Source organism: Quercus robur, chromosome 4 (genome assembly GCF_932294415.1).
Source record: "Quercus robur chromosome 4, dhQueRobu3.1, whole genome shotgun sequence".
Taxonomy (NCBI): Eukaryota; Viridiplantae; Streptophyta; class Magnoliopsida; order Fagales; family Fagaceae; genus Quercus; species Quercus robur.
Window position 1 is genome coordinate 73,860,476 of NC_065537.1, and position 26,745 is coordinate 73,887,220.

Consider the following 26,745-nt stretch of genomic DNA (forward strand, 5'->3'; position numbering starts at 1 on the left):
ATGTCCAGATACCAGAAGATCTGTTACTGGATATTGTATATTCCTTGGAGACTCATTGGTTTCTTGGAAATCAAAGAAACAATCCACTGTTTCCAGATCATCAGCAGAGGCAGAATATCGGGCTATGGCTGTTTCAACTTGTGAAGTAGTGTGGATTCTTTATCTGCTAAAGGATCTTCAAGTTAATCACAGCAAAGAAGCTTTGTTGTTCTGTGACAGTCAGGCAGCACTCCACATAGGTTCTAATCCTGTTTTCCATGAACGAACGAAACACATAGAAATTGGCTGCCATGTTGTAAGGAATAAAGTGTTGGAGAAAGTTATCAAACTCATTCATGTTAGAACTCAATCCCAATTGGCAGATTTACTCACTAAGGCTTTGAGTCATAAGCAATTGTCAGGACTTTTATCCAAGATGGGACTTATCAACATTTATCAACCCACAGTCCATCTTGAGGGGGAGTATCAAGATCAAGGAAAACACCTGAAGCAGAAGAAGACAGGTTCAACGTGTATAGCAGAAGTTGAACAAGTGATCTCAGAAGCTCTTGTCGTTTAAGTAGCTGTATAGATATACGACTTGTAGTTTAGTTTTATTTTTCTTCCATTAGTTGTTACACGTGTGTAGGTTAGTTACTTACACGTGAGAGAAGTTGTTAGTCTGTTAATTCTGTTTCTGTTAGCTTAGATCAGAGCTTATGCTCTGTTTCCGTTTCTAGCTAATCTTGTAGATGTATATAAGGACAGATAGTAAGTTAATCAAATCAATTCAGTTTTTCCCAATTCTTTCTTTTCTCATACCGTGCACAAATTCTATATCTATGATATTTTTACAAATCTTATCTGGTAGGCATTGTTACCAACCGGTAATAGTTTGCTGCATCAAATTTGCGGTAAAATTATCATGAAAATATTGTAGATATGATATTTTTCATTTTTAGATTTGTAGGCTTACTGATTATTGTAATGAGAAGTATTACTACCGCATTATGTTCACAATATTTTTACAAATATCATAATTGAAAAGTTGATTTTGGTTTGAATTCACCATAATTTAGTAACAGTCAATATTAACTTGTTATTTAGGAGTTGTCGTAAAAATATTGTAAACATATTGTCACCATATCATTTCTCTATTAAGATGTCACGATATTTATCATATCATTATTCACAAATATCCTTTTACATGTACCTATCAGTAGGTGAGAAATTGTTGTGATTCTATAGAATATTCAGTAGACTTTACTGGCTTTAGTCATCTTGGCAGTAATAGTCGGAAGACTTAATTTCTTTGTTTCACACACCAAATGAGCACAGTGCCGACCTTAAACAGTCCATTCTCTTACCGACAGTACCAACTGTCCTTCACCAAGCTTCTAGAGATAAAAGAAACATGTGAACGATAGGAAATATCTTGGAAAATTTTCCACAGAGAGAGAGAGAGAGAGAGATTGAATTTTAAGAGTATCATCTCTATCACAACACACCGTGAGAAAGATGCTAAGGACTGTTTTAATAGTCCAGGTGTGTTGTGATAGGAATGATACATGCATGCATTTAATACACAAGTTAAATGATAAATTAAAAGACTTTTTTATGTTTACATTGCACTAGTAACTTAAATGATAAATTAAAAGACTTTTTTATGTTTACATTGCACTAGTAACTTAAACTTACCTTGTAGACACACAATGTGTATAATGTTGTAAATATATTATGTGTTTACAATGTAAGTTTACATTGTTAGAGCACTCATACTAATGCTTATATAATAGAAAATGTACCATATTTTAACCAACTAAGTCCAAAATTCACCCACATTAAGTCATACAAAATTGTGTAAAAATACATAATTGTTGCATAACTGTGTATATGTATTCATTTTGTATTTATTTTTTATTCTTTTTTTACATATCTCAAGGATGAAGAAATAGAGTGAATGATAATTGTTGGATGTGAAGAAAGAAAAACAATTTTAAAAATCAAGAAAATTTGATATTTTTTTAAAATAAAATGTAGTGTAAAATAAATAATATGAGGTGGGGTGTTTTAAAAAATAAATATGGAAAATAAAAAATAAAAAAGTACATTTTAATATTAAAATATATATGAATTTTTTCACAAGATTTGAATATTCGTACAGTGTAAACTATAAATTTTTCTAAACGTTTTAAACACTCAAAAGGGAAAAACTCCTTAAACGTGAATAAGTATTTTGAAAGGGAGCAAGTATTTTGAGAGTTGCAAAACGCTTTCACAGAGAACATTCTCTCTCTTGTGGTTCTCTTGTTTGCATTCTCTTGCCTTGGTTTTTCACCGCTCACGCCTTTCGCTAGGAATAAAGCATGGCTGAGACCATGGTGGTAGAAGCAGCTCTCTCTGCAATCTTTCACGCGGTATTTGAAAGAATAGCTTCTTCTGGCGTGGTCAACTATTTCATGGAAAGGAAACTCAATGATGAATCACTACAAAAGTTGAAGATGTTCCTGCTGTCTGCTAATGCTGTGCTCGTTGATGCGGAGGAGAAGCAAATTACAAACCCAGCTGTGAAAGAGTGGCTGGACGAGCTTAATGATGCTGTTCATGATGCAGAAGACCTTCTCGATGAGATTGCCTATGAAGACTTGGAATATAATTTACGAGCAAAATCTCAAACCGGCACTAGTAAGGTATGGAATTCCATCACTGCTTTTATTTCATTTGACGAAGGGATACCATCTAAGCTAGAAAAGGTTCTGGCAAAATTAAAAATTATAATAGAACAAATAGGTGTCCTCCGTCTGAAAGAGGTTGCTAGTGGGGTACCATTATCATCATCACGAACAACAACTTCTTGCCAAGAAAAATATGATGTGTTGGGTAGAGATATGGATAAAGAAGCGATATTTGAGTTGTGGCAATCAGATGATGCAAGTAGCGATGAGATATGTGTTGTGCCCATAAAGGTATGGGTGGTATTGGCAAAACAACTCTCGCTCGGTTTATATATAATGATAGTAGAGTAAATGAGAGATTTGACCTCAAAGCATGGGTTTGCGTTTCGGTGAATTTTGATAGTTTTAAAATATTTAAAACTATTCTTGAGGAGGTCAGGTCCGCTAATGACTTTCAAAACTTGAATTCTTTGCAAATTGAAATTAGAAAGACTTTGGCAGGGAAGAAATTTTTTCTTGTTTTAGATGATGTGTGGAATGAGAATTATAATGAGTGGGATGAGTTTCTTAAAGTCTTTAAATGTGGGGCACAAGAAGTAAAGATCATTGTTACCACACGGAGTGAAAGAGTTGCATCAAAATTATGCACGGTACCAACTCATCATTGTCTAAAAGAATTGTCAAATGACAGGAGTTGGGATTTATTTGTACAACATGCATTTGGAAATGGAAAGTTTTGTGCAGACCTTGAGGTAATTGGCAAACAAATTGTCAAAAAGTGTAGAGGCCTACCTTTAGCTATAAAAACAGTTGGGGGTTCGTTGCGTTCAAATCAAAACCCAACACATTGGAAAAAGATTTTGAAGAGTCATATATGGGATTTACCAGAAGCTAAAACTAATATCCTCCCAGCTTTAAGGTTGAGCTATCATTACCTTTCATCGCATTTGAAGCGATGCTTTGCTTACTGCTCAATTTTCCCAAAAGATCATGAATTTGAAAAGGAAGAGTTGATCTTGTTATGGATGGCAGAAGGTTTATTGCAGCAACCCAAAGAAGATAGGAGTATGGAACCTGAAGAAATAGGTGATGAATACTTTAATGATCTAGTATCAAGGTCATTTTTCCAACAATCAAATAAATCTAAATCACATTTCTTGATGCATGATCTTATTAATGACTTGGCAAAATCTATATCTGGGGAATTTTGTTTGAGGTTGGAGAACGATGAGCCCAATGGAGTAACAAAAAAGACACGTCATTTGTCATATTATAGAGCTAACATTGATGCCTCTAAGAAATTTGAGATCCCTTTTGAGGCTAAGGGCTTGAGAACATTCTTAGGAGAAAGATGGTTATCATTTCTGTGGTGTGAATCTAAGGACATAGTGAAGATGATAGATCATGATTTGTTTCAGAAATTTAAGTGCTTACGAGTGTTATCATTTTCTGGTAAAAACATTAGAGAGTTGCCAGTTTCTATTGGTAACTTGAAACATCTACGTTATTTAAACATTCGTAACACTAGAATCAAACACTTACCTAATTCTTTATGTAACTTGTATAATTTGCAAACCTTGATATTGTCACCATACATTAATGAGTTGCCGACCAATATGGGTAAACTAATCAACTTGCGCCATTTGAATAACAGTGAAAGCAAAATGAAAAAGATGCCACCACAAATGGGTAAAATGAAGAATCTCATAAAATTACCTATTTTTGTGGTGGGAAAACATGATGGGTCTAGCATTAGCGAGTTGGGAGAGCTCCAACACCTTTCGGGGAAATTGACTATATTGAACTTAGAAAATGTTCATTGCATTAATAAAGATACTATGGAGGTTATATTAAAGGATAAGCAGGATCTATCTAAGTTAGAGTTGAAATGGGAGCATGGTCATGGCACTGATGATTCAGAAGAGGAAAGAAATGAGCTTGAGCAGCTGTGTGCACATACAAAATTGAATTCTCTCACCATTGAACATTATGAGGGCACAAGCTTTCCAAATTGGTTAGGAGATTGTTCATTCTCTAATATGGTTTCCATAGTGCTAAGGAATTGCAAGTATTGCTTCTCCTTGCCTCCATTTGGACAACTACATGCCCTCAAGGAACTTAAAATTGAAGGTTTTGATAGATTATTAGGTGTGGGTCATGAGTTCTATGGGAATGATTCTTCTACAATTAAACCGTTCAGATCCCTTAAGTATTTAAGCTTTAAGAATATGCGAGAGTGGCAGGAATGGATTATATTTGAAGATGAAGTTTTCTCTTGTCTTCAATGGCTTCACATAAATTATTGCCCCAAGCTAAGCAAGAATTTGCCCGATCAACTTCCCTCTTTGACCAAACTTGAAATTAGAGAATGTAAGCAACTTGTTGCTTCATTCCCTTGGGCTCCTGCTCTCCATGAATTGTACTTTGATGGGAAAATACAGTTGCCAAGTGATCATTACTATCCATCACTTGAAAGTATGATCATGATTGGCGGCTGTGATTCACTTTGGTCATTTCCATTACAATTTTTCCCTAAACTCAAATTTATCGAAATTTTTAATTGTAAGAACCTTGAATCTCTTTCGGCATCAACAGGATCTCATCTAGATCTTACTTCTCTCACTTATTTGAAAATCTCTAGATGCCCAACTTTTGTATCTTTTCTTAGTGGAGGAATCTGTGCTCAAAAATTGACAAAGATTGAAGTCTTTAGTTGCAAAAAGTTAAAGTCACTACCCGAAGGAATGGTCACTCTCCTCCCATCTCTTTCGTCTTTGCAATTGTACAAGTGTCCAGAATTAGATTCATTTCCTAAGGATGGTTTGCCCTCCAATTTAAAAACACTTACGATCCAGTATTGTGAAAAACTCATTTCCTGTCGCAAGGAGTGGGGATTGCAAGCTCTTCACTCTCTGAGAGATTTCATAATTTGGAGTAAATGCGAAGAATTGGAGTCCTTTCCTGAGGAGGCGTTACTCCCTCCTACTCTTACCAATTTCAGCATCTCAAGTTTTCCAAATCTGAAATCACTAAATGGTAAGGGGTTTCAACACCTCACCTCTCTTCAAAGCTTGACGATTTGGTCCTGCGATAAACTCCAGTGCTTACCGGAACAAGGCCTACCCACCTCTCTTTCTGTGCTACAAATCTTTGGTTGCCCTTTGTTGAATCAACAGTGTGAAAAAGAAATAGGGAAAGACTGGCTCAAGATTGCTCACATCCCCTATATAGAGATTGATTGACATGATCAGACAACAGGTATTATTCTACACTAACGTTTAACTTTTCTTCTGCATATTTGCTCAATTTCATCAATACCCATCAAGCTAGGTCTGAGTTTTGTATGTATTTCTTTTCAAAGATTTTTTTTTTAACTCCTCTAAAAACAGCTTCATCAATATATTACAATATTTGACCCATTTCCATTATATATCATCTTCTTCTTTCTTTTTTTTCTTTTTTTTTTTTTATGATAATTCTACCAATAAAAAGAGAGAAATAAAAATGTCTATGCTGCATTTGGGGAAAATTCATCTTCCCATAAAGAAAATGTTTTTATAAAAAAAGAAAAAAGGTGGGCATACCAAAAAACAACCATCTCAAACTACTCATCAATATGTTTACTGAATAGAGGAGGAAAAAAAAAACCATAGAATTTTTTTTTTTATATGGGGATATATGTTAATTTCATTGCCCTTTCTTTTGTAGTGTAACTTTTAGTTGTCAATAACAACTGCCCACACAATTGCTATCAATTTCATGCCACTGCTAATTGCTGGTCCTTTTGGATCATGTATGAACTCCTTTCTGAAGTGTTTTCAAGTCACTATAAAAGCTCATTCTTTACTCTCATTCTTAATGGATCTGCTCTTGCCTCTTTTTTTTTCTTTTTTTCTTTTTTGTGATGATGTGAGACCTCAAAAAGGTAGGCCCTTGGAACTCACCTTTGAAGAGTAAACCACGAATACATAACCCTACCCACCATAATTGTGTATCAAGTCATCCAAAGGAATTTTTTGTGGAGATTTAAACCCAGGATGTTTGGATCTACAGCTCATCCAAGCCTCCCACCATTAGGCTGCACCTTGACGGATTGCTCCCTCCTAATTGTAGGTTCAGTACATATCTACTTTGGACTTTTGAAGTGCAAAAGACAGACTTTTCTGGAAATGATCAACCTAGGTAATGAACTTTTTCCAACATATGTCACATTTGTTTATTAAGTAAATAGTATTTTAAATAGTATTGTGATTTGACCTGCACATTATGGCATGCTATTTAATCTCAGGTAGACACTAGGGGAGTTGAAAGATAGTGCTACTTATTTACCTTCTAATAGCAGATGAAACACACTGCTCATTTTTTTAGAGGAACTTTCTCAATCTCCTTTTGATATTTTGGAATTGGTGGTGGATAGATAGATGTCAATTCCTGCTTATGTGTGGAGAGGAACTTTCTCAAATTCTCTCTCTCTCTCTCTCTCTCTCTCTCTCTCTCTCTTTGATATTTTGGAATTGGCCCAAGTTTTCTCAAATACTTGTTCTATAACAGATTAAGGCCAATCTCCGAGCACTCTCATGTCATTACTAATACGCCCTTTGTTGTTAGATTTCTTCAATTGATTTTTCTTTTATTAGTTTAAACTTTGGACTAGTAATCATAAATGATTTATAAATCTTTATCAACTCTTATGCAGGTTTTTAGACACAAAATGGGAAAAATGTTGAGGCCAACACTACAAGCATCTTCTGTTTAGTTCAAGTTTTGATTGCCATATGTACCTTGATGTATTGAAGAGCAGAAAAGAGAATTGTGCCTTATTGCTTCAGTTTCAGGTTCTAGATTTGACTGGAAGCATATCCTTAAGGCAATTTATGGGAAGTCAATTACGATTGTGATCTCTAGAACTTTATCTTTTTTTATGTGAGTTTGCTTAAATGTTTGCTTTAGTATTCTACTTATTTGATTTTAATTTCTGTAATTTTGTTCCATGTGTGTTTCAGGGCCATTAATTATTTTTTATTAATTTGTTGTCTTTTTACTTGTATGTCCTTCATTTCTGAAACAATACCAAAGAAAGAAGGGAAATAGCGGTACAAGATTGCTCTCATTCTTTGCATACATATGAGCAACGAAGTCATTGTATGAGCTAAAATTCCAATGTGGAACAAGCCCTTGTTTTACAATCAGGTACTTTGTTGAATTTAGCTGCTTTTGTTTGATTTTATTTATATTTATTTTCAAGTTTATTTTTGGATAAATATGCATGTCCTAAAAAAAATTTATACTTAATAAAAGATTTAGCTAAAGAACAGTGTCATTATCAGTTTCTTCATCAAGCTCAAGTAAATGTCCGCCAAAAGATGGGCTGCCTACCTCATTTTCTTTACTGAGCATCATTGAGTATTGTCCATTTTTGAAGGAATGGTGCCATATGAAGAAGGAAAAAAAGGGCAAAATATTACTCACTTGCCCTGCATATGAATCAATTATTAAGAGATCATATGAGCCAAGAGTATAGACTAGTGATTCATCATCCACTGTTTTCTTCATCCACACGTTCTGCAGAGACTAGCTAGCTAGTTGTCGAATTTATTTATTACCTTTAGTATTGGATAATCAAAGTTATCCCACTAAATCTAACTCTTATTTATTTTCACAACAATTGAACGTAAAAATTCATCATTTGGAGTGAATCTATAAAAAGTGAAAAAGGATGCATTACAGAAAACGATCGTGAGGGGCATTCTGTTTATCTTAACATTAGGCATATATTAACACATTCATATGTCCAGTATAATCCACCTTTCATCATCAGATGCAACAAACTCACTCCATTGGGCTTGATAAGACTATATCTGTCTTTGAGACTTTGGATTTGGTGGCGGAAGTGAAGATATGAAGTCCTCTCCAGAAGGATGGGTGTTTTTTTTTTTTGTTTTTCAAGCTAACTGTCTGAAGGCACAGCTTTGTGGAAGTGTCTGTCACGAGCTGAACCCAAATAGGTCCAAATCATGAGAAAAAAAACCATCAAGAAAAATGGTAAGGGATTTTTTCCCCCTTTCTTTATGATAAAGATAAGTAAACATTCTGAACTCTCCACAATATAAGTCAAAGCTCTATAACACAATTACAAATGCTACAATTGAATCATGTGCCTCCAATTATACATAAACTATTTCAAAACTCCATATGAATTAACACAAGGTTACCCCCATTTATAGCCACACTTCTTTCTTTTTGGCAAAACCCAATTAATTTCCCCACCTACACCCCATCTATAGCCACAGTGCCACACTTCTTTCTTTCTTCTTTAGAGAACGAATTAGTTTCTTTTCATCTCAAGACCAAAAAACAAAAAACAAAAAAAATGAAAACAAACAGATTAGTTTCTATCTCTCTCTGGTAAATTTATAGAGATCTGCCGCCTACAGCTAGCATGGTTACCATATCCACAAGCCACCGCGACAAAGGGTGTTGGATACTAACACGGCAACCCAACTACTGTGTCCATGCTTTCCAGTTTGTAAAACTATGAGAGAGTAGGATGAGCTAAAGCCCAGTAAGTAGCATAACTAATGGGTTGGGGGAAATGCAAGTTTAACGACAACGAGCACATTACAAAACATGCTATAATTTGAGAATTACTATTATTTTCTACAAAATCAATTTCAATAAAAACATGACGAGAATGATTAAAATAATGTGGGTCCAAGCTTCCCAAAATAACCATGAAACTACATAATGTTTACTGTAAGTCATAAACAATGTCCAATGCTATTTCAAAACCAGAAACAAGGCCACATGACAAGGTGCCACAAAGACGTAAATGTCACCGAGACATCATACTGCCACAGACATGTTAGAACCCAAACACAATTGCATGATATGTACCTCTTTTGGCATGTGGTTTATCGGCCCTATAGGCAACACCCTCAATCACACTCTCAAGGATTTACCTCTCCCCCTCATGGGGGGCAGGGAATAACGCGTCATGTAGTACCTCTTTTGCATGTGGTTTATTGGCCCTGCCTAGCCTCACCCACACACTCAAAGATTTACCTCTTCCCCTATGGGAAACAGGCAATGACGTGTCACATAGAACCCCTTTTGCATATGGTCTTTTGGCCCTATGGGCAGTGACCTTACTCACACATTCAAGGATTTACCTACGTCATGCAAAGTGGGAGGCTCTAATGTGGCTTGTTGTCATAAAGACAGGTAATCACACATCACAAAGATATTGTCACAAAGATAGGGCAATCACACGTCACACAGACATCATCACAAAGACTAGGTAATCACCAATAACATAGCACAATGGCAAACCCACATCAAAAGCCCATAAGTTATATGTATTCAAAAAACATATTTTACTTCCAAGTAGTTTCATAATATAATTCAATAGCCAAGATTTCTACAAAATTCTCAAATTCTTCGAAATCACTCCTTGCCAAAAAGATTTTGTATAACTTCCCAATTAATACAATTTAAGATAAAACATCTTTTAGTATTTCCAAATAACACCATAAATATATGAAATACATTATCAAATGATGAGATCAAAGACACTTGTCTTTCCATGCCAATAATTCATGCATTTCCCCATGTACAATATTAAATATGATGCACTTTCAATGTTTCATGCGTTTTCCATAATTTATTAACAGAATAGTTCAAATAGTATGTTTTAGGAAAACTATGAACAACACTTTAAAATGGGTTTAACTATAAAATACTTAAGTGCAATAATGATTCTTTTAAAAAATCCCATTAAGAAGCCACTTACCTCAGAAGACCAACTGATTTTACCTCAAACGGGCAACTTGTAATCAACCAATCCAATCACTAGGTCCATCACCAAGAATCTTGGAACCTAGAAACATTAGGATCAAGCATATCAAGAATTGGGCCTATCACAAGGTACTATTACACTTTGTTTCATAAATCGAAACAACCCCCTAAAATCAAACCAAATGCCCTAAAGCCTAGCTTGCCCATTCTAAGAGAAGTACCCCTTTCCCAAACCGGAACCACACAAGCATACAAGAAACTCATAGGGTTGTAAACAACCAAAGCATTTTATATCCCTACTGCAAATAATGTGCATTCATTAGATAAAATAACACACATCACTTTAAAAAATGGAGGTAGCTAGTCTCATGAATTCCATTTGGGTACTAAATAATAAGATCAAGCCATAATAAAAATTAGGCAAGTGTAATATGTACAAATGAATAGTCATATAAAGAATTATCACATCCACAAACTCAAGCAAATACAATTTCATAACTCATTGAGGTAATTTATCAAACATTTGGTATGCAATAACCACATGCTTACATCCCTTAAACAAAGTTCAAAGTTAACACTACACTCACATCCACACATGCCAAAGCCATTCAAATTGCAAAGAAATTAAACACACTTCCAAAAATCAACCCCAATGATTGCTCAAGGAACCCAAATGATCACCACTTGTAAAAAAAACCCTTAACCATTTAACAAATGAGTCACCAAATCAAAACCCACATACTCAATCACGTGTATATCACTCAAGTAGCTTAGATTAAAAAAAATCTTACAACAACATGAAAAGCTACCAAAATAGTTAAGATTTTTACCTTTAGAGTTTGAGATAATGGAGGTTGCTATGGAGTTTTCCCCGGTAAATCCCACCGGAAAGTAATGGTGGAGGAAGTGGTGGTGTGATGAACCGGTGGGAGATATTTAAGAGAACATAGAGTAACCTGCTTGCCATTGATGACATGGGTCTCTTGGATCATCTGGTCAACAACAGAAGGATCCTCATAGGTTATGAAACCGAATCCCTCTGGTCAATGTATGTGCCGGTCTTTCATTATAACAGAATCTGTTATCTTTCCATACTTCTCAAAGTAACTCACAAAGGTTTCTGAACGCAGTCAAATACGAACAAGAACTACATCATATATATAATATGTCACACATTCAAATAAAACCCATCAACAGAAACAAACATGCAAAAACAGTAACTTTTCACATACAACAACAATAGCAAACCCCCCATTACAGATTCAAAAACACCCATCAAGAGAAGCACAGTACCCACCAAGAGAATCATAGAAAAGAATAGAATGCTCTCTCTTACCGTAGGTGGTGTCCTTGGCTAAGCCTCCAATGAAGAATTTACTGCACCAAAAAAAAAAAAAAAACAAAAAAGAGGAAAAAAAAAAATCAATTCAATAGCACGCAAACAAAATAGTCAATGGCTTTTTACTAGAGACCGAAACGAACGCCCCAAAAAAGAAAAAAATCTAATCTAAAAACAAAAGAAAAAACCCTATTATTTCGGTTTCAGCTGCCTTTTGCTTTTAATTCATCAATCGCTTTCATCAAAAACTCACTCACTCTCTCTCGCTCTTTCTCTCACTGATCACTCAACTCACTCACTCACTTTCACTACAATTTTTTCCCTCTCTTTCTCGCATTTTTGACTAGGAGGAGGAGGAGGTGGTGGTGCATTGGCGGTGGTGAGGGAAGGTAGGGTTTCGTTTGGGAAAGTAGGTTCTTGATGTCACGCAAACTACTACTATTATTTTAGCTGCTTCAATTCAATTAGCCTTGGCAATTTATAATCTATAGGATTTTTGTTTTTTTTTTTTTTGAATTTAAATATATTATTTTAGTACAAACCACTAGTGTCTGTTGCTTTGATCAAAACAAGACAAAAGGGATACTGCCTAAAACAGTTATTTATTTGTATAGAGATAGAGGGATGTGTGTGTAAATGTGTTTAAGTGTGAAAGAAAAAGAAATAAGGGAGAGCCCTTAAACTAGTCGGCCAAGAGGGAGAGATATTTACAAAATTTGCGTGGTTCAGACTTGAGAGGAGGTAGGTCACGTGTGGGCTTTTAAAAATCTGATTAAATGATTTGATGCATTTATTGGTTTATTATTTATTTGAAATAATTTGTTTATGAATGATTAATCCATGATTGTTATTTATTTTCCTTTTCTTTTGCAGAAGTAACATGTTATTGACCAGTCCCAAGAAGAGGCATTAATGTGGTCCGTTGCAGAATAAGCTTGTTCGTTATTTAGGGATGAAACAATGATTGTGGCAGACAAAGTATAGACAATTATTTAACTTGGCACCCATACAAATTGACAGCCTTCACAAAATATAGATCAGGTGGAACTCTTTAACTTGGCACCCTGGGAATTTCAAACGATTAATAGTATGTTCCGCCTTTTATTTTTGGTTACTATTGAATTAAGCATTTGCTTGACTATCGATAATCCTTGGTTTTTTTGTGAATGTTATGGATTTATCAGCTCAGTACAAGCAATTGCTATTCAACTTTTAAAATGTTCATGGGATTGGCATGAGGAGATAGGGATGACTATATTTCTGGAAGCGAACTCCAGGCAAATCTTAAACGCATGGATACAACTTATGCCTTGGAATGAAAGACAGTTCTAAATCCACTTTGATTTTTATTATTTTCTTTGCTTTTTTTTTTTAAAAAAAAAAATTATTTTCAAGGGGTGTTGCACTATTCTACATGTTTTTCAAACAACAATATGCTGTAAATAGCCATTTGAGATTTCAGTTTATGATTTTGAAAATTATTACCTTGCTTTTAAATTCTAGGGTGACTGCAGCCAACCTCCCTCCACACGAACCGCACCCAATACTTCCTGTAAGTATATAAACCTCATCTTCCCATCAATATTTTCTGCAAGTAGCTGCACCACCTCATCCTTCTTTCAATATTTCTACACAGAAGTTTCCTAAGCTTCTATATTTGCTAAAGTTGCAAGTTGGCCCTGAGGGCTTGTGTTTACTTTTTTGCTAGACAAGACTCCTAAGAGCAATGGCAAGAATGGCCACAGGTGGTCCTCATTTTTATCACTGAAATTTGATTAAAAGAACATGTCATTCAAGCTAGTCGAGTATGAATCATGATCTTGAAATATCTACAACTTGATTAGTTTCTATGTGAAATATCAAGGGACTTTCTTGCAATTATATTGTTGTTCCTATTGCACATAGGTATTGATTTCCATTTATATTTTGTAGGACTCGTTGTTTGCTTGGTGAGAGAAGTGAGGTTAGGAAATTTAGGAGAAAAAGTATTGTTAAATGAGTATTAACTGTGGCAGCACTCCAAAGCTAACCTGGTACTCCATCTATAATTGCACTTCCAACTTGATTTTTTTTTTTTCCTAGATTTAATTAAATAGTCAAGGCCAGGTAGGAGTTTCACAAACTCTAGACTACATGTTGAAACTTTAGAGAAGGATTGCTGTGATCCAGTTCTTGAATTATTATTATTTTGGGGGGGGGGGGGTGGTTGGGGGTGTTATGATGGAAAGGATGGGAGTTGTTATGTATATAGGGATTGTGCATTTATAATATCTTTGGTAAATCCTGATAAAAGGTCTCTCAGAAACTTTGAGGCTTTTGACTATGATCTTCATAATGATCATAATTCATTGCTAATTATCATTGATCACAATAATGTGAAAATTGAGAAACTTCTCAAAATGTTGCTTATGTAGGGCTTGTCTCCATGATCTGTTTAATACAGTTTGAGTTTAGTAACTGACATGGTGATTCAAAGGAGAGTAGTTGGAAGAATTAATTAGCTGATTCTCTAAATGTAATAGAGATATATATATATATATCTATCTAGGTGCTCCTTGACCAAAATATACATATTTTTTCACTTTGTATTGAATATTTCATAGATCTACTCATTTGTATTCTCATTATTTTCGCCTATGGCCATTGACCTCAGCGTTTATTGTTGATATACTACAGAATTGTGGCTAAATTCTGATCCAAGTTTCCTTAACAAATTGGGGATTTGGACAATGATCTTATTGTTAGTTACTCCAACTCACTTCTTTATTATTATTTTTTTTAACAATGAGAATCATGAACCCCATCTCCAATGAGGGAATTTTAGCAAAAGTAGCTTAAAATCTCAGCCTCTATATTGAAAAGCAAATATATTATTTATTGATTCACAACATACAAAACATTAATATAAACTTCTATGGAAGAAATTGGTTCTGCTAGCTAAGTTACTAATGTCAATCTCTTATAATCTTAAAACATTCAGATTTGATCTCAACAAGACTCATTACTCCAATGCCACCTATGGCTCTGACAAGTCCATTATCGACATGGTATGATCCAAATGCTTGATGCAAATACCATATGCAAGGAAGGGGACATTGGACTTATGATTGTTATTACCTTAAACATAAGATTTCGGACCTCTGGAGTCTGTATATTAGCCCCATTAGTCGTTAGGAAAGAGAGGATGCAATACCACTTACACATTACCAAAGGCAATGACATGATCGATATTGAGAGCTATGGCCAGCTAACCCTATCTCTAATAGCTTCTGACATTCACAAAACTATAGGCTTGCCACCTCAATTGAATGTTACAGTCAGGTATATATTCTACACAATCCAGTATAGTATGCTTTGATTGTTGTCATGTATTTAACAATTGCTTCACATTTCTTTAATTCTTGGATTCTTCTTATTTGTGGATGCTTACTCTGGTTTTGCAAACCCACTACGTGCATGGAGTATATTGCTGTTGCACAAACAAGTTGTTTATCAAATACAAAATTTCATTTTACAGCTAGGTTCGTGCCAAAAAAACAAGGATCAACATCAGTTTTCTTTTTTGTTGGTACTCGTGAATCATTTTCCTAACCATCACCTATCCTTTTAATTCTTTCTAGCAACACATCCTTTGTTGCTAGAAAAATTTACTAGCCATTTCTGGGATATTATGCTCCATTGGATCTAATCCTCTCTTGTTGATTACAATAATGTTTGAATTTAAAAATCCATCATCTAGGGTGTATTTATCACAAGCAAAAACTAATGCATTCCATTTACCATATTGGGAAGGAAAATTTGTATATTTCATATCCCTAGTTTTAAATCCAATTTTGATCTCCAGATGCAACAATCTCACAATGATGGGCTTGCAAAGACTATTTGACATTTTGAAATCGGTGGTGGATGTGAAGATGTGAAGTCATCCCCTGAGGACAAAGTGCTATTTTTAGTTGTTCTCTTCCACTCCAAATGGCTCAAAAGTCTCAACATTCTTTATGTCATTGCTATGCTCACCAGTAGAAGCTTCCCAATTCCCTTTTGTACATCAAGAATTTTATATTGTCTTATGTCGAGACAATGGTTTCTAAAATATAGAAAGATGTAAATCTTGCTACTAGCACAAAATTGCTTAAGCCTTGTTCCTTGAAGGATCAAAGTCAGTCTTGAGGCTCTCCCATATCAATACCAGACTAGTAGATTTTCACGCCCAACAAGAAGGTGCTCTGTGGTTGTCAACTTTGTTCAATTAATTTATGTTTCTCGGTATAAGATTCTGACTTCCAACCAATGATTATTTTTAAATTATTTGCAAACTCTTTCATAGGTTTCCAACACAAAATATGCAACACATTTGCGGCTTCTAACAACAGTAGACCAGGCAATTGCTCCACATGATTCAATTTATTGGCTTGGTTTGATATGGGTTCTTCCAAAAATATCCCTTAATTTTTTTTTCTCTTGTTGTACTCTCCAATGCTATCATGTATTTAGCTTCATGGGTTTCTTTTAGTTTTTATTAAAGCATAGGAAAGCCTAATGTTTCCTTTGAAATTAATGCGAGTTGAAGATTTAAAAATACTATGTGGTTTGAAGGCATAGCTATAGGGAAGTGCCAATTTTCTTAGTGATTTGAATTTCAATAGTACGTGTTTTAGAGATCATAATGAGATCAAATCACTTTATTTTACAAAAATAGATAGGATAATGGAGTATTATCAAGTTTTAGTTATCTAATTATGTTGTAAGATGTTGCATGTGAGATATTGGGGTCTCTCTTCTCAAATATAAGTAGTCTTTTTGAAGGAACTTCAAATCTCTTGCTGTAAGAATTTCGAACTATTTTTCTCCCATCTTTAGATTTAGACAAAGCTACTAATATTTTTTTATTTGTAACAAATTATGTTTTGCAATGCATGAAAGTTGTCCCCAATTGGAAACTTTTATTTATTTTTTTTAAAACGTAAAATTTGAATATAGAAGATTTTGTTTCACATTGGAGGGGGGCAGGGGGGGCAACAAACTCCTTCATCTAAATTCTTGTAGATTTTGCTGTGTTTTGCCATCACTTTGGTAGCTCCCTATCTCCAAGACCTCTCAGTTTTTTATTATCCTCACAAAGATGGGTAATTGTTGTTACCTACACACTCTTGCACACAATTGAATATAGTGACTTTCAATGAAAATTTTGCTTGTGTATGTTTGTGTGCAAGAATTTTTATGTAATAAACACCACTCAAAGATACTAATCTCGTCCCTATTTCTTCCTTTATTGGGGTTGTGTATTTCACATTATTTTAATGGGCTTTTAAGCAGTTTCCTTAATGAACCATGCGATTCTATTGATCCAACTAAAAGCCCTTTGTATATTATCCATTCCTAGACTCGGCCTAAGTTCTTGAACAGTTCAGCCTATCAATACTATTTAATAATGATGTATCATATATTAATTCTTTGGGGTGTGACAAGGTATTTAATTCTTTGGGGCTAAAACATAAAGAGCTCTAAAAATTCTAAAATATAATATAAATGGGCTCATAGTCATGTCCGAATAAGAAAAACAAAAAAGGAAAATAAGTTCGTTCTAAAAGTGGGCTCTAAGTGGACCTAAAACCCAAATGCTGTTTCTAAAAAAACTTGACCTAGATTGAATTTACTTCCCAAGGAAATACCGCTTGTGTAACACCAAGTCCAACCAAGCAATACATTCATTATTATCCCACAACAATATTTTAAAAATGCAGTATCTCATGCTTTAGCTAAGTTAGTTAACTTTGTTAATAGTAATGTACTTATGTTTGTTGTAATAACTCTTCAAATTTGTTTGGTTTACTTGGAGGAAAAACTCTTTATTTGCTTTGTTGAATGAAATTTTAGATTTAAAAAAAAAAAAAGAAAAGGTTTGATGAGATTATAAGGACCATGACCATCCAATATTGAGAATTTATTGGATCAACTTAATATTCGGCTGGATGAACTTATTTTCATATTTTATTTTGTTTATTTTTTAAGTGCAATATTTTTTTAAAATTGTGTAAAATTATATTTTTACACGATAAACAAAATTTATTGAAGGAAATGAATTCATCAAATGCACACACGACATCTCTATTAGAAACACTAGAAAGTACTAGTTGAGTTGCAAGATTCTTGACATAATGAAGGTTGAATTATATAGCTTACAGTTGGAACTGAAAATTAGAGACATCAAATTGATTTCTTTAGTGTTTGGCAATTTTGAATTTTTAGGAAAATTTAAAATGCTACAACATGTATAATTGGAACTTGTATATATAGGAAAATACATGTCCAAAAAACCGATTTATATTATCAGCTCAAAATAGTATGAATCTTGTGGTAAAAGTAAATAGTGTTGGCGTTGGCTTTCTCAACATCGGGAAAATTCTATTATGGCCGTTATTGATGATGTGGCATGGTCGGTTAAAGAAATTGAATCAGAAGATTGTTCCAAATTTACTGTAGGGAATATTAGGCCCAAAAGTGGTTTGAAACCCATTAAATATGAATGAGGCAAACATTAATGAAGTATCATTTTCCCAACCATGGGCTTTACAAAGTGGCAGATGCAAACTATTAGATCTTTCCCTCAAAAAGATCTCAATATGAAGCTCTTCGAGCTATTCTTGGAGAGGAGGTACTGAGAGTTTTTTTTTTTTTTTTTTTTTTTTTTTTTTTTTTTTTTATAATAATTATTTTCTTAGGGTGCTAAAAAAAAGGAGTTATTAAGTTACGAGTCCAAATCTTCTGTCCCTTTTTTCCTATACCATTCTATGCTCCACAAATTAAAACTTAACACATGGCCACTTATTTAATTAAATTTTACTCTTTTGCCTTTCTTATTTCAATTGCTCAAAATAAATATTAAAAAAACAAAAAACCCAAAACATCTCATTGCCGATCCTCCACCACCAAAGATCGTCGACGACACTAACAAAAGATCGCTGGGGACATCAACGCTGGCCATCCACCACCACCACCACCAACATTCATTTGGATTCCTATTCTTTTGTCTGATCTCCAAGGCTCTTAAGCTTTCAGCTCCTATTTTTTGATCTAGATCTGTAAATTCAGGCCACAAAGTGAAATGGGTCTCTCTGGAAGTTTGGCTCTTTATGGTTTGTTGGGTGGGCTAAAATGTTGGTTGGTCATTTTTCTGGAGATCTATTGTAAACATTAGTGGGTTTTTGGTCTTTTGACTTGCTGAAACTTGTATGGGATTTGAAGAAGACAAGGAGGCAGTGGATATGGGTTACAGATTCAAAGAAGACAATGAGCTGGTTGTGTGTGTTAATGTTCATGGTAGTTCTAATTCAAAGAAACAAAAGAAGGATGACAATGGTTGAATTACAAATAGTGGGCACGAGGTTGAAGATGAGTTTCCAATGTATAGTGCAACGCACCGTTTCACTTAAAGTTAAAACCACAAACGCACCATTTTACTTAACACACAGCGCACCGTTTTAAGTGATAGTTATTTAAGCTTCTGAAGTAAGAAACGATGTCGTCTTGACTGTAGATTGTAGCTGTTGGTTTTGGCACCAAATGCAGTTGTGATTTTGGTGTAGATTCTGTTATAGTTTCCGCATATTGTGGATCGGTAGTTAGATAGTTAGATAGGCTCAGTGTATTATAAATATCCTTGTACTCCCAATTTTATCATTATGTAAAAGATTCAGAATTTTCTCTTTTATGAAATATCTCTCTCTCTCTCTCTCTCTCTCTCTCTCTCGTTCTTTCTCTTTCTCTCATTTTCATTCCTTTCTATCAATCTTTCTTACTTCACAAACAGAACTTATCTTGCTTAAAATCTAGTTTTGAACTCTGTGATTGTGTTACATAAAACAACACAGATTTCTTCATGGTATCAGAGCCTGAGATTTCTGAAATTCCTGTATAGAACTCTTCCATGGCATCTTCAAGTTCAAGTTCTACTACTTCTTCAACAACTTCTGGTTCTACAATGAATGTAATGAATCAGCCACTACTTCTTCTTTCAAATATGTCAAACATGATGACAATCAAACTAGATAATTCCAACTATATTGTTTGGAAACACCAAATCTCAATGATTTTGGAAACTTACTCTCTGTTTGAGTTGCTTGAAGAACCACAATTGATTCCAGAGAAGTTTCTCAAGGATCTAAGTGGTGTTTATACTACAATTGTTAATCTAGATTACACACTCTGGAGGTCAAAGGAGAAAGCTTTATTGACTTTTATTAGTTCCACTCTATCACCATCAATTTTAGCACTCACAGTTGGGTGTACTTCTACTTTGGAGGTCTGGAAGGTATTGGAGAACAGATTTTCTTCAATTTCTAGGTCTCACGTAATGAATCTTAAGGGTGAACTTCATAACCTTAAGAAGGGAGCAGATTCTGTTGATGTTTACTTGCAAAAGATTAAAGTGGTGAAAGATAAGCTACTAGCAGTTGGTGTAGCAATTGATGATGAGGAATTGCTTCATATAACTCTTAAAGGGCTTCCCAAAGATTTCAATGCCTTTAGGTCAGCAATACGAACTAGGAACACTAAGTTGAGTTTTGATGAATTGTCAACCATGCTTAATGCAGAAGAGGAGTCTTTAAATGAAGTATTGGATATTAAAGACTTAATCTTTGCAATGGCTGCAACTGCTACTCCAAAACTAAGTGGAAATTTCAATCAGAATCAGTTCAATAGAGGAAGGGGCAGAGGGAATTTCAACAATAGAGGTGGAAGAGGAGGCAGAGGTGGTCATCACTTACCTCAGTACAATCAGTACAATCCTTTCACTCTTCCCTTTCAGCCACATCAGTCAAATTCTGGTTCCTCAGCTCCTAGATCAGACAGACCTTCTTGCCAAATCTGTGGTAAACTTGGTCATATAGCCATTGATTGCTATCATAGGATGGATTATGCCTATCAAGGCAAACATCCACCTACTAAACTTGCTGCCATGGCCACTGCTTCCAATGCTTGTCTTGCATAGGAGTAACCTTGGTTAGCAGATAGTGCAGCTACTGATCATGTCACTGCCAATTTGAATCACCTCAACTTTCCTCAGCCTTATGGTGGTCAAGATCATTTGACAGTTGGTAATGGACAGAATCTACCCATCACTCACATAGGTAAAACTCTTCTTCCTTCAACTTATTCCACTCTTCAATTGTATAATGTCCTTAGGGTCCCTTCTATTTCTTCTAATCTAGCCTCTGTCCATAAAATCTGTCATGACAACCACTGTTGGTGTTATTTTGATGAAAATCTCTTATCCATTCAGGCTTTGGACACAGGGAAGGTCCTCTACCAAGGCAAGAGTGAAGATGGAGTCTATCCCATCTATCCTCATCAAGCCTCACATCCAGCTTTGTCTTCTAAAGTCTGCAACAATGTTGCCAAGTTTGTTGTTTTTAATAAAACCTTGTGGCACAGGAGGCTTGGTCATCCAAATGATCAAGTTCTTCAGTTTGTCTTTCCAAATGCAAAATTTGTAATGCATAAGTGTACTCCTTTTGTTCAATCTTGTACTCACTGCTTATATGGTAAAATGCACAAGTTACCTTTTCCAAATTCTCATTTTGTTGCTTCTTCTCCTTTTGAACTTGTGCATTCTGATGTGTGGGGTCCTGCCCCTGTGATGTCTATTGATGATTTTCGTTATTATGTTCTACTAGTCGCCAACCCGTGCTATGCACGGGAACCTACCTATTTATGTGGTAAACTAAATTGATTTTATAAAATTTTAAATTGATTAAGAAACTACATTATTGCATTAATTGCTCTTGTATAACTTCAATTTGTGTTACAATTTGATAAAGAAGTCATTGTTTGAACGTGCAATGACTTACGAAAAATATTAAAGAATAGTTCATGACTATAAACTTATAACTATTGAAAAGAATCAAAAGATTAAGAGCTTAAAAATTATAAAAATATATATGTGTGTGTGACTACACAACAGAGAAATATAAAAGAAAAATTTGTTACACTCCAAATAATAATTCATGGTTATAATTATTGAAATTTTCCAGATAGTTTTGGATATTACAAAAATATAACTCAAAAAGTCAGATGTTAAAACTTCCAAAACGCCAAAAAATATTAAGGAATCATAAGATTTACATCCTATAAATTATTGAAACAAAACTATATATATATATATATGATTTTATAATAGAGAAATATAAAAGAAAAATTGATTACCTTCAAAAGAATAATACATGGTATAGTTGTTGAAATCTGCTAAACATGTTCAAATATTGCAAAAACTAACACAAAATATATGACTATTCAAAAGAGAAAAATAAGAAGAAGAAAAAAGTACATGAACCTATAAAGTAATAAGTTTTAAATTTTAATGGGTCTAAACTTTAAACAATGAAAAAAAATCACATGTTAGGTTGTGTTCCTAGCAAACTTGAAAGTAAAAGTAAAGGGAAAAAAAAAAAACCATGAAATACCATCAGCCAATAAGTTTTAATGGGTTTAAACTACAAACAATGAACAAAAATAATCATAAACAATCATAGGTGCAGGGTTTGGTTACCAAGATCAGATGGTTGTAAAACACAACATTTCAACATTGATTTAGGGTTATGCAGAAGGCAACATAAATGATAGAAAATTGTTTTTACGTTGTCTGCTATGCCAACCATCTAAATATATTAATTCCAAAAAAAATTAAATAAAATAATTCCTAGAATTATATGAGATAATTAAGAAGAACATCAAGCCCTTGCGTGGATGTTATTTGTGGACGACTGTCCATCACTGCAATTCATAGACTTTGTTGTTAATAAGACAATCGAGTTCAAAACTAAAAGCAATTAGGTGGCCTTTGTACTACAGGATTTGTTCTCGTTGAAGAATCAACTTGCTTCCTACTATGGCTTCAATTTGATATGTGTGTTTTCTTTGTGAAAATTTGAGTGAGTATGAAGGGTTTCGACCTTGGCAGAAGTTTATATTTGTGAAAATTTTTGTTATAGAATTTTAGTTGAAATAGAATTTTCAAGCTTTTGAAACATATATCTAATAGAATTTTATTTAAACTAAACTATTGTAATACTTGATAAGATATAAAACCAAAAATAAAAAGAATCTAAAAGAAAAAGAAAATAGTGATGTCGTGGAAAATTGTGGGAGCTCCAAAGGCTATTTTCAAGCTTTTGAAACATATATCTAATAGAATTTTATTTAAACTAAACTATTGTAATACTTGATAAGATATAAAACGAAAAATAAAAAGAATCTAAAATAAAAAGAAAAAGAAAAAGAAAATAGTGATGACGTGGAAAATTATGGGAGCTCCAAAGGTTTCGGTTATATATATATATATATATAGATTAGTCACAAACCTGAGCGTTGCGCATGATAATTATTTTTATGATAGTTTTATTAAATTTTTTTTATACAATTTAAACTAATTTAATAAAGAGTAATGTATTTTGTAATTATATTTTTATTCATTATAAGAATAATCATAAATGTAATATAGAAACAATCATAAATCATAAATTTAATAATTTTTGTCGTACTAAAATGAAAAAAAATACAATTTTTCTCAAAAATTCAAAAGGCAATTTAATGAAAATATTTATTTTTTAATAAAATTTATTTATAACATTTTGTGAATCATTAAAAAGAAAAGAAAATTTAGAAATTATTCTTTTAGTTTTAAACAAACTTTCTCAAACTTATTTTTTCTGCCTACAATCCAAAACACTGAAAAAAGTAACTAAAAAAATTAATAAAACTTAACTATGATTAATTGGACCAATTAGGAAAAAAAATTGTTATTTATAATCTACTAAGGTTATTTTCTTTGCGGAAATTGTAATTTCGTCCACCCAAAACATATTATCAAATAATCAATTATTAGAAAAATCTAAGAAATAAATTTCTATATATGCATTGTTATAAAATAATAATAATAATAATTAAAGTAAAATTGCAAAAGATAAAATTTGTCTCTCATCCAATAACTTTTGTTTAGCCAACCTTTACTTTTCTCTAAATAAATTGCATTATAGAGTACTTTATCTACCACAAAGAATTAAAAAATAAACAAAAATTATTAAAGTCTCATAGTTTAACATCTAAATTGAGCACTATAAAAATCATGCTATCAAATTACAGTAGCTACCAAATTAAATTATCCAAATCATGCTATGTATTAGAATAATATTATATTTTTATATTTAATCCTTTATAATGTAATAGGATAACATTTAACAATCAAAGAGAGAGAGAGAGAGAGAGAGAGAGAGAGAGAGAGAGAGAGAACTGAATCGCATTAACCTAAAGTAGATTAAAGAATATAAAAAATTATCAACCTAAAGCGAAGATGCAAGAAAAATAAAAAATAAAAATCCACTCAAAAATTGTGTGTGTGTGTGTGTGTGAGAGAGAGAGAGAGAGAGAGAGAGAGAGCCTTTTTTTTGTAAGGGAAAACTATGCATGGAATGAATGAGATAGTGACAAATTTATAATAAGAAAGTGTGAATAAGAAGAGACAAAAATAGAGGAAGATGAAGGGAAAGATGAAGAATGATATTGATGTAGAGAGTAGTGGGGAGATGAGAAGGTGAGAGAATGAGAGAAGGAGAAAGGTTAAAGAAGTAGTGGGGAGATGAAAAGGTAAGGGAGGAAGAAAGGTTGGAGAAGTGTAAATATGAAATAAAAAAAAATTATAAATAATTATAAGAAAATGGAAAAAAAAAAAAAAAAAAGATGATGACGTGGACGTTGACGTGGCTCAACGTGAGTGCAACAGCATTAAACGCTACGCTTCAGCTTTTAGTAATATATTGATTTGTTGATCATTTTACAAGGTTTACCTGGCTATATCTTCTTTAGTCCAAATTTGAAGTCTTTTCAAAATTTATTGAATTTAAGGCAATGGTTGAAACCCAATTTTCTACTAAGATTAAGACTTTAAGGTTTGATGGTGGTGGTGAATACACCTCTTCTTCCTTTAAGTCTTATTTACTTCAACATGGTATTACTCATCAAATTTCCTGCCCTTACACTCCACAACAAAATGGTCTTGTTGAGAGGAAGCATAGGCACCTTGTTGAGACAACCATTACTCTTTTGTCTCAAGCTTCAATGCCCATTGCTTACTGGTCTTATGCCATTCTTACCACTGTTTTCTTGATCAACCTACTTCCAACTTCTGTTCTTGGCTTTACATCACCTTGGTCCAAATTATACTCTTCCTCCCCAGATCTGTCTCAGCTAAAAGTATTTGGTTGTGCTTGTTACCCTCTCCTTTGACCTTACACCTCTCATAAACTTGATCCTAGAACCAAAGAATGTTTGTTTTTAGGCTACTCTCCTAAATCAAAGGGGTATCTCTGTCTTGATCTTTCAACTAATAATCTCTATGTTTCTAGGCATGTTTTGTTTAATGAATCCAAATTCCCCACACTTACATCTTCTTCCCAATCTAACTCATCTTCTTCAGTTTCACATCTGTCCAATGCTCTCTGGTTGTCTAACCTTCTTTATCTTCATGCTTCAAATCAACCCTCCTTATTAGGTCCTTATTCCTCCAACACTACACCTTTACTTCCTGTTACTCCTAACCCAGATATACCATCCCTTTCTACTGTTCATACCAGCTCTGACCATCCAAGTCCTGATCACCCTCTACCTACTCTCCTTCCTACTGCACTTGTCCCTTTACCTACAGCATCAAATGATTCTTCACTACCATTACCACCTACACTTCCTACTGCTACTGTGGCTAATCAGCATCCAATGCAGAGTCAGTCCAAGAGTGGCATTGTCAAGCCTAAACTTTGCTATAAGGCCTTCTTGGATTACACCAAAACTGAACCTACTTCTTATAAAGTGGCTTCCAAATATCCTGTGTGGTGTACTACTATGGATGCAGAGTTTCAAGCCTTACAAAGGCAACAAACCTGGACATTGGTTCTTGCATCTCCTCATGCCAATTTGGTAGGTTGTAAATGGGTATTTAAGATCAAACTTCACAGTGATGGGTCTATTACTCGTTACAAAGCCAAACTTATGGCTAAAGGGTTTCACCAACAAGTTGGCATTGATTACTCAGAGACTTTCAGTCCTGTTATCAAGCCTGCCATAGTTAGATTGGTTCTTGCCATTGCTGTTAGCTGCAATTGGCCTTTGAAGCAGCTTGATGTGTCCAATGCCTTTCTCCATGACTACCTTAAATAAGAGGTTTACATGCACCAGCCTCTTGGTTATGTTGATGCAGCCCATCCTTCCTATGTCTGTAAGCTCCATAAATCTCTCTATGGTCTCAAACAGGCTCCAAGGGCCTAGTTTGAGAGGGTTACCTTCCACTTAATTCATCTTGGGTTTCAAGCTTCCTTTGATGATAGCTCATTGTTCATCTACCAATCCAAGAGCACCATCATTTATCTCCTTCTTTATGTGGATGATATCATCATCACTGGCAATAATTCTCAACATGTTTCATCTCTGATTGCTGCCCTCAGTTCAGTATTTGAACTCAAAGACTTGGGTGTTCTCAATTATTTTTTGGGTGTTCAGATTTCTAGAACTCAGTTTGGGCTTACCCTTTCTCAATCAAAGTATGCATCAGAGGTCCTTCATCGTTTTCACATGGAAAACTCCAAGCCCACCAAGACTCCATGCTGCCCTTCCTCACATTTGCTTCCTAATGATGGTGTTGCTCTTTCTAATCCTTCAGAGTTTTGCAGCATGGTTGGTGCTCTTCAGTACCTCACTTTCCCACGCCCAGACCTTGCCTTAAGTGTGCACCAATTATGCCAATTTATGAGCAATCCTACCACAGTACATCTAGAAGCTGCTAAGAGGGTTCTTAAATATATCAGAGGTACTCTTTCTCATGGCATTTTGTTTACTCTAGGTCCCCTCACTCTCACTGCTTTCTCTAACATGGATTGGGCTGGTGATCCTTCTGATCGTCGTTCCACAACA

At 34.2% G+C, this 26,745-nt stretch overlaps 2 protein-coding genes and 1 long non-coding RNA gene across 11 annotated transcripts; 2 read left to right on the forward strand and 1 right to left on the reverse strand.

The window, feature by feature from the left end:
* Nucleotides 1-2,345: 2,345 nt before the first annotated feature.
* LOC126722563 (putative disease resistance RPP13-like protein 1) lies at nt 2,346-4,270 on the forward strand (the record flags this gene model as incomplete). The annotated part of the gene is made up of 2 exons (XM_050425714.1): nt 2,346-2,859; nt 2,946-4,270. Coding segments are annotated over exons 1-2 (1,839 nt in total), but the record flags the coding sequence as incomplete, so codon positions are not given.
* LOC126723679 (putative disease resistance protein At3g14460) lies at nt 4,261-16,314 on the forward strand. Of its 9 annotated transcripts, none has more exons than XM_050427336.1 (10): nt 4,261-5,912; nt 6,768-6,836; nt 7,351-7,577; nt 7,731-7,844; nt 12,661-12,874; nt 12,972-13,592; nt 13,720-13,820; nt 14,464-15,108; nt 15,632-16,008; nt 16,115-16,314. In XM_050427336.1, the coding sequence occupies exon 1, from the start codon at nt 4,271-4,273 to the stop codon at nt 5,894-5,896; it is 1,626 nt and encodes a 541-aa protein (XP_050283293.1). In that variant the 5' UTR covers nt 4,261-4,270; the 3' UTR covers nt 5,897-5,912; nt 6,768-6,836; nt 7,351-7,577; nt 7,731-7,844; nt 12,661-12,874; nt 12,972-13,592; nt 13,720-13,820; nt 14,464-15,108; nt 15,632-16,008; nt 16,115-16,314. The 9 variants fall into 9 exon arrangements, with proteins under 9 accessions (XP_050283293.1, XP_050283294.1, XP_050283295.1 ...); XM_050427337.1 differs by having other exon boundaries at nt 12,972-13,532; XM_050427338.1 differs by having other exon boundaries at nt 6,708-6,836; nt 6,943-7,577; nt 12,972-13,820.
* LOC126723680 (uncharacterized) lies at nt 8,693-12,473 on the reverse strand. The gene is made up of 3 exons (XR_007654412.1): nt 11,785-12,473; nt 11,279-11,568; nt 8,693-10,530 (listed from the first exon to the last, which is right to left on the reverse strand). It is a non-coding gene; the product is annotated as an uncharacterized LOC126723680 (long non-coding RNA).
* Nucleotides 16,315-26,745: the final 10,431 nt, after the last annotated feature.